Source organism: Meleagris gallopavo, chromosome 7, assembly GCF_000146605.3.
Source record: "Meleagris gallopavo isolate NT-WF06-2002-E0010 breed Aviagen turkey brand Nicholas breeding stock chromosome 7, Turkey_5.1, whole genome shotgun sequence".
In the NCBI taxonomy this organism is placed as follows: domain Eukaryota; kingdom Metazoa; phylum Chordata; class Aves; order Galliformes; family Phasianidae; genus Meleagris; species Meleagris gallopavo.
In genome coordinates this window covers 16,971,541-16,979,991 of record NC_015017.2, presented here as the reverse complement: position 1 = coordinate 16,979,991, position 8,451 = coordinate 16,971,541, and the positions used below count along the sequence as shown (strand labels likewise).

The 8,451-nt window shown below is 50.5% G+C and overlaps 1 protein-coding gene across 1 annotated transcript; it reads right to left on the bottom strand.

The window, feature by feature from the left end:
- Positions 1–768: 768 nt before the first annotated feature.
- On the bottom strand, positions 769–8,137 carry IGFBP5 (insulin like growth factor binding protein 5). Its single transcript, XM_010713604.3, has 3 exons — positions 7,876–8,137; positions 7,615–7,734; positions 769–7,258 (listed from the first exon to the last, which is right to left on the bottom strand). Exons 1-3 carry the CDS (start codon positions 8,059–8,061, stop codon positions 7,127–7,129), a joined length of 438 nt encoding a protein of 145 aa, XP_010711906.1. The 5' UTR covers positions 8,062–8,137; the 3' UTR covers positions 769–7,126.
- Positions 8,138–8,451: the final 314 nt, after the last annotated feature.

The window sequence follows — 8,451 nt, the reverse complement described above, 5'->3', positions numbered from 1 at the left end:
GAAAAAAGAAAAAAGAAACGAACAACAAAGTTCCATTTCCCTCTTCCTACCTCCCTTCCCCGAGACCAAAGACTGTAAATACTGCCTCTCGTGTCCTGCCTGTCCCCTGTGCATTGGCCCTGGCGTGGGATGCGGTGTGGGAAGGAGGGAAGTCCCCTCTTTCCAGTTGGAGCGTGGCAGCATGATGGGGCTGCGTTCCTCAAGGGGGCATTGCCAGGGGATAAGGACGAGGCAGCCCCCTGAACCACTGCTGGTTGCAGCCAGCCCTGCTGCTCTGGGAGGATGGGGCCTTTGGGTGACTGTGGAGCTGAATGCTTGGTTTTCTGAGGGGTTTGGAGGGCTGCTGCCCGGTATTTCTTAGGATTGGCTTAAGCTGAGGGAGCTAAAGTGAACTCGCCGGGGCTGGGTGGAAGGATGCCTGTGTAGATTTTAGGATAATAAGCCAGGGAGTGTCTCTCTTTCTTTCTTTCTAGATAGGAAAAACCCATCTAAAACCTGCACTCCCAGCAGCTGCTCTTGTCCCTCCATTTTCGCTTGGGACAGGAGTGAGCATCTGCTTTTCAGCGCACATTTTTTTTATTGTAAGTACAGTATATATCATGCTTTGTAAAGGCCCAGACACACACACGCACCCCTCTGCCCACATGCATGTTTGTATAGGTTAAATCCAAGCAATTGCAGGCGCTCTGAGATGTTTTGCACTGGACGTGCTGCTCTGAGGACCGATGTCTCTGCCATTACTTCACCTGTTGATTTCTTTCTGTACAGAACACACCGACGCTGAGAATAAATAACTTCCCTGTCGCCGAAGCAAGGAGACTTTTTCTTCCTTCCCCCCATTTTTAATGTGGATTCCATTTGCAAAACAATTGCAAACATTCTTATCCTTACTACAGTAAGGGGAGAAATATAGAGTTTTTTGTGGGACCTTGGGCAGGGCTGGGATGGGCCCACAGAGGGGCTGAGGGGTGCTGCCAGCATATGCTCCTTGGGGTTGTGGGACAAACACCACTCACCTGGGGACTTGGGCTGGGGAAAGAAAAGCAAAAAGCCCAAAACTCTGCAGTAATGGGAATGCTGGGGTTTGTTGCTGTTCCTTACCCCCTCACTTCCCCCCACCTTCCTAGCCCGAAGTTTCCCAAGTGCAAAGAGCAGGGACAGTCTATGCAGATTGAACTCCTCATGTCCTTGCAGGAGTTTGGAAGTATCAGTGGAAGAGAAAAGGAAAATGCTTTGGGGCTGTAGGAGGAAAGTGATAGAGAGATGTGAGTATGTGAGAGAGAGGGAGTGAGAATGTATCAGAGAGAAAGAGAATGCACCTGAATGCAGAACTGAGTAACTGTAAAAATGATGCTACCTGTCTTCTGTTAACAGCACAGGGTGTTCAGCTTTTCCATGTAAACCATGCACACTCTGGCTGTCAGCTGCAGTTTGTACTTTTTGTTTTGTTTAGGAACCAGGAAGTTTTCTTTTTGTGTTTTTCTTTTCTCTTTGGGAGATGCTGAGCTGCGTAAAGTTGGAATAAATTAAATGGGATGCCAGAAAACTGTCATCTTCCCCCTCCCCAACCTTCTCTATTAAATAGAGCATGTTTTCTTGCCTGATGCATCACACACAAACTTGGGCTTTTGCCCTGGGGGTGTTGTAAATGCTGAGCCCAATGAGCAGCATTGGGAGTTTGGTTTTTACCCCTACTGGTCCCAGTTGTGTGAGCTGGGAAGCCCTGGTGTCACCCCATCCCCTCTCTTCCTGCTCTGTGGGTGTTTCTGCAGTTCTGCACAATGCAGCCATGCCTTTGAGTCCTCTCAAGTCAGCATCTGCCCGACACATGTGCAGAGGCAGTTTTGCTGCCTGATGGCAGACAGGTCTGGTGGAAAAAGGTGGTTTTTGGCACAATGTTCTTGCTGGGAGGGGGGCTGTAGAAGCACCCTGTTCAACCTGGGAGCTCTGTGAGAGCTTTGCAAGGGCACAAAGTCCCTCTGCCCTGGGACTTCAGCAGATATTTGGGTGAAGGTCAGCTCCTCCCAGACTCCCAGTCTTCAGGATTTTGGGTGCTTTTCAAGTTGGTTCTTGCAGCCGGTCATGCTGTTTGTCAGCCAGCAGATGGACCTGTTCTCCAGGGATCATCCTGGCCTTGCTGGTTTTGTCTCTGCTGCCTGTGCAAAGAGTTCTTGGACTGCAGGAGGAAAATCTCTGTGGCCAAAAGGAGCTCGGGATGCCACGGCAAAGCAAAGAATAATGATAATAATTGCAAGCCATGCTTAAGAGCTGAAATTGCAGTGCTGAAGGAAGAGATTTCTGCATGGCTGGGGCTAACCAGGGCCATGGCATGGAATGTGCTGTGGGTGGGCCTGATGGGCATGGGTGATGGTGACAAGGAACTGGTAGCATAGCCCTGAACTGTCTGTGTGGAAAGCCACCTTTCAGTGCTGGCATAGCTGACAGTTCAGCAGCAGTGCTTCCCCACCTACCAGCAAAAATGTCCTGGTGTTGGCTGATTTCCATACCTTGGGCTGTGTATCACTGAGGGGCAGTGGGATACAGGCCCCACAGTCCACTCCGGCTCCAGGGTGAGGAGCCCATTGCAGATCAGGCAGCTGGGTCTGGTGATGCAGATAGAGGGTGGGGGATGTATCTTAGCACAGCCCAGCCACCTATTTGGGGATAAAGGGGACATTTTTTGTCTCCTGTGATGCTTTGGGCACATGGAACGATGTTGGCAACTGAGGCAGACGGTGGGGATGGAGGCATGCGACAAAGGGGTGTGTGGGAAGATGAAAGGTTGTGTGAGCAGAGGAGGAGGACATGGGTGGTGGGAAGGGGCACTGAGGGCTGTCATGAGGTTGCTGAAGACTACAGCCTGGCTGGGCTCGTGTACCCTGCAGGGATGGGATGGGGACATTCCTGTTCACCGAGATGTTGGGGCAGGACTTCCCACTGCCTGGAGAGTTTTGAGGCTCAGATATCGCATCCTGAAGCATTGAGATCAATTTGGGGTAGCAGTTGAGTGCTCAGCATTATGGGCACCAAATCCTTGGAGGCATACAAGAAAATGGTAGATGTAGCACCAAGAGCCATGGTTTAGAGTGGTGACAGGTGTGGGTTGACAGTTGGACTAGATGGTCTTAGTGGTCTTTCCAACCTTAATGATTCTATGACTACAATTCTCTTTCCATTCATGACCCAGCAGAACATGGGTGCTCCAGCCCCACCCCTGCAAATAAACAGCTAAAAAATTACAGCTCAGCAGTAAGGATGCTCTAAGCTCAACCTTTCAAATTTACCACTGTCTTAGCAGAGTTCTCTGGGGTCTAAAGGTTGCCTAAGCCATTGCCACCAGGTCACCCTGCCCTGTCGGACCCATAGAGCTGGCTGAGCCCCCAGGCACAGTGTGCTAATGGCAGGGCTGGCACGCAGACACTCTACGAGGGTCAGGCACAAGCTAACTGAATGCATAACTTTATTAAATAAATGCTTTGTCATGAGAAAAGACAAAGATCAAAGAGTAACATAAATTATAAGTTGAATAAATAGTATACAGCAATCTTCACTTTTTAATAAAATGTGAGATTTTTTTTTTTTAAGTACAAAATGCTAAACAGAGCATTAAGCTCTTCTTCCATTGTCAGTTTTTCACAAACTTGTTCTTTTTTTTTTTTTATTTTCCCCACCAGTAAGATTATGAGTATTTCTTGTTTACTAGGAAAAAAAAAAAAAAAACCACAAACACAACAAAAACAAAACAAAACGGGAAAAAAAAAACCAAAAAACAGAGCTACCGTATGTATGTAAAGCTATAAAAAGCTACCGTAAAATGTGTAGTGAGTATTGCTTAAAGGTTAAAAAAAAAAAAACAACGAAAAAAAAACAGGCAGGAAACTCGGAATCTGGTGTGTGAACGACTGTGGTACAACGGTGGGTGATGTGTGCGGTGACGTCTGTCCCGGTGGCAGTGGCGGGTGGCTGGCGGGGCTGGGGACGGGGCACGGTGAGCAGGGCTCCTCGCCAGGGCCAGGACAGCTGTCTGGAAGCAAGGTGAGCTGTCGGTTGTTAAATATACAATGCTCCGTTTTGGGAAAAACAAAACAAAAAAACAAAACCAAAAAAACAACGCCAACAGAAAAAAAATTTTTTTTTTTTTTTTTTTTTTCTATGGAGAAGGCAGAGAAAAAGAGAAGGGGGAAGAGAAAGAGAGCGGAGAAATAGTGCAAAATGCTCTTGTACTAGTGGTTTTCGAAGGCCACTGCAGTACAGACAAGGGGTAACCCAGCTGCTGAACATCTCTCATGGGAGATGTGGTCCAAGGACTGTCCTCACCCCTGCTCCAGCTTTTTCCTCACCATGCGGCCACTGGCGTGCAAAATGGCCAGCAACTCCTCGTGCGCCTCTCTCACCGCAGCCCTTCCAGCTCCCGGATGTGTCTGTTCTGCTTATCCCACCACAAAATGCAAAGCAGGTCCCTCTGCCTCTCTGCTGGAAGTGGTGATGCTTTGTCACCACCCAATGGATTCTGGTGCCTGTGAGTCCACAGCTGGGACCCACTTTGTACTGGGAGGCTGGAGAATCCTCCTGCGTCCCCCTCCCAGTGTCACCATGGTGGCCATGCCATGAGGCCACCACCAGACTGCTCTGCACCCCCCCAGGAGGTGAGTTTACCTCAAAATACATGTTCCTTGTGGACCTGCTGACTCTCTGCCCGCTCCCATTCTGCCCACCCCTAGGCAGCATGGCTCCTTTCTCTGCAGCCAAAGGCTTTCAAGTTTTGGGAAATCAAACAATAAAACAAAAATAAACAAAAGCAAGAAGGAGAGAGAAGACGAAAGGAGGTAGGGTACTGGGGAAGGTGGTACTGGCCTATAACACTGGGTTTTGTACTGGGACCGGCAATTTGAGGAGAGAGGAGACAGCATTGATGGTGATCTGTGACCTTGGGGCTTGACATGGCTCCTCCACCTCCCACTATATTCACCCCACCTTCACCCTCCACCCAGCTCAATCCGACCTTGCTCCATTTGCCCCGGCCCCAGCTCCCCTCCAGCAACATGGCACGGGGACTACCCCATCACCCCATTCCTGCATTCTTTTTTTCAGTAGGGGGAATAAGATCCACATATGGTGGCAGTCCCCTCTTCTTTACAGCACAGGAAGGCACCTCACTCCCAGCTCCAAATGTGCCCCACTGGGTTTTCATGGAAGTCCGTTGCCAAAATCTGGGGGCCATCCAGTCCTGCTCTCCGTTGAGACAAGCATCCTTGTGGGTTGCCCATGGGGTTGATCTCATCCCATGGGACACTACAGTGACGGCACTGAACCAGTGATGGGGAGAAGCTTCCAAAAGAGCTCCTCAGCACCCATTTCCCCCTCATCTTGGCCCCACTGGTGCTGGGAATCCCCTCTTCTTCCTTATCCAGCCCCAGGAGGTTCAGACCAGCACTGGGGGACACATTGGCTGCATCCTCCCCCCAAGATCAGATGTATACTTCAGATGTCTCCAGGTACGTGTTCACGTGCCAGGGCTATTATGCCCAGACCCCATGACTCATCTTTACTGCGGGATATCCTCCCAGCACAGCCACCACAGAGACCCTTGTCATGGGGAATTGAGTCCCAAAATCCAACACGGAAAATAAAAAACCCAATGAAATAGTCAGGAAGGCGGCTATCAGCTGTCCAAGCAAACCTGAGGCAGTGGGTCTCCACACTGCGGTGGCTGCTGTTGCTGAATGAGGATTTGGGTCCTGGGTTACAAGTCTTGAAGACCTGTCGCAGAGCTCAATGCAGGTTGGGGAGTTGGCAGAGGGAGTCAGCCGTGGCAGATGTCAGCAGTTTCCGCAATGCAAAAGATGGAGGCTGGTGTTTTCCTACCCCTGGGAAAGGCTATAATCCAGCCTTAACAAAAAACCAAGATAAAACAAAGTCTTTTTTTCCCCCTGGAGCAAACTATTCTTTTTTGGCTGTGAAAAAAAAATAAAAATCTCCATAGTTGGTCTTTGCCATGGTGGTGAAGGGTTTCGTCCCCAGTCCCCCTGTCCCAGTATATGCCTGCTTTGCTCTTGGGAGTGATAGAGCATCCATGGAGCTGACACAGATGGAACACCACTACAACTCTCTTCCCTGCTCAGTCTGGCAGCTCTCCCCCTGCTTACAGTGAAGCCCTCAAATTGCATGTTTCCAGGCAAGGAGGAGAAGTCACATCTGTGCACATGTGTGCACGCCACAAACACTTCCATACCCGCATGGGTGACGTTCAGAGTCTCACTTGTCCAAAACTCAGATTTCTGACTTCCCAAGTCAAGAGGAGCCACATTGAGAAGGGTATGTCTCCCTTCTGGTTTCTTTTTGATGTTCACGAATACTGTGGGGAGTATTCATGCCGTTGCAGAAGCTTTGTGTCCCTCCCCATCTCATCTCCACGTGCGCAGTGAATCCTCCTCCTCCTCTTCCTCTTCTTCATCTTCCTCCCAGCGTGGTCCAAATCTGCTTGGATCAGGGTGGTCATTTGGGATGGAGATAAGAATGACTTGAATGCATCCCAGCGATACAGGGAAGAAACTCCAGAGGAATGGAGCAAGGAGGGGAGACGCTGATGGCTGCAAGATTTTCTCTCCAGACCCTTTGGAAAATGACTAGCTAACAAAAAATCAAAAATAAAGAAATGAAAAATTAACCCCGCCCGCACCCCGTACTAGAAAATCACCAACTCGGAGAGCTTTCTACATCGGCGTGGGCTCTGCTCGGCGGCAGGGGTGCGCAGGCAGTGCAGGGAGAGGTGCGGGACTGCGGAGCACCCAAAGCTGGCTTGTCTCTGGCTCTGTCCTTTCCTTGCTGAGTCCTTGTTGTCAAGACACTGCTGTAGATTCCGAGTCCTCAGTCTCTTCAGGGTTTGTATTTCTCTTTTCTTCTTTCCTTTCCTTTCCTTTCTTTTTTCCTTTTTCCTTTCTCCTTTTCTTTGTCCCTTATTTATTTTTTTGTTCTGTTCCTCTCTTTCTCTTTTTTCTTTTCCTCTCTTTTATTCTTCTTACATGAGATGAAAGGAATCGGAGTCCTGGGGCGCAGGGAGGTGCGGAGGGGAGGGTGGAAGGGAGCCTGGGTGGGTGGTGATGGGGCAGAGGGAGGGGATGCAACTTCACTCCACGTTGCTGCTGTCGAATGCGTGACACTGCAGGTCTCCGCTCAGGTAGTCAGTCCCCGGCAGCTTCATGCCATATTTGTCCACACACCAACACAGCCCACGCTTCCGTCCCCGGGAGGGCTTGCACTGGGGAGAGACACACAAGTGCAGAAATGAGGAGCTTGCCACCACCCTCCAATGCCTCCTTTGTGCTAGGACTGAGGCTCGGCCTTGTGCTTTGCTTCTTTTACTTCATCATCTCCATCTCCCAGCCTGGAGCTCTCCATTTCCTTCTACCCCACCATCTCCTGTAGGATGCTAGCCTCAGGCTGGAGGATGCTCTGAGCCACCAACAAGGCCAACCCCACCAACCATGCCTGGAGAGGCTTACTGCAATCTTCCCATTAGCCCAGTGGAAGAAAAACCTCAATTCTCTTCATTTAGTTGTGACAGAATAAAGCCTCTCTGTGTGGGGAGCATCCCTGCCTCTGCAGGGCTCTTACCTGCTTCCTCTTGTAGAATCCCTTTCGGTCGCAGTTGGGGAGATGCACAGCGCGGGGGACCATCCGCTGGCTGCTCTTCAGCTCCTGCAGGGAGGCCTCCATGTGCCTGCGGCAAGGGCCCTGCGGGGAAGGAACAGAGTAAGTTAGGCAGGAAGCCTTGAGCTGCAAATGTCCCCTGGTCCCTCCTACCGGTACCCCCTGCCAGAGGCACAAAGCCCTCCCACAGCCCCTCTTCCATGGGGCAAAGTGGGCAGCACCCACCAGCTCAAACTCTTGCCGGAGCTCGGGGATGACCACGCGGGGATGTGCTGTGTTTTCTGCCATGCCCACAAACTTGGCTAAGGTCAGCTTCTTCCGGCGGTCCTTCTTCAGAGCCTCAGCTTTGAGGTCAGAGAGGCGGCCATGCTTGGGCCGGTAGGCCTTGGGCGGGTAGGTCTCCTCTGTCATCTCCGATGTGGTCGGCTCCTCATGCTCACGGGATTCCCGTTCTGTAAGGAAAGGGATACAGAACTGTCAGGCCTCCAGCAGCTGACAAGGGTTTGCTTGCCCAATTCTATGCCCAATGATGCCCTCCTTGAAAGCCTTTTTCCAGCTCCTTTCTACAGCCCTGGTTTTATCCCAATTTTTGGGACTTGGTGTGTATTTCATGTGATCTCAGGACAGGAAAGTGTCTTCTGGGAATGGAGAAGCTGGGGGTTCTAGAATGGGATTTACATACAAGGCCACCATTATTCGCAGTGTTTCAGTAGAGAATGACTGGTTATCTGGATGGTTATCCCTCATCCAGAGAGGACCAGAGAGGACACAAAATGTGGGGGAGAAGTCCCTCTTTAGCAA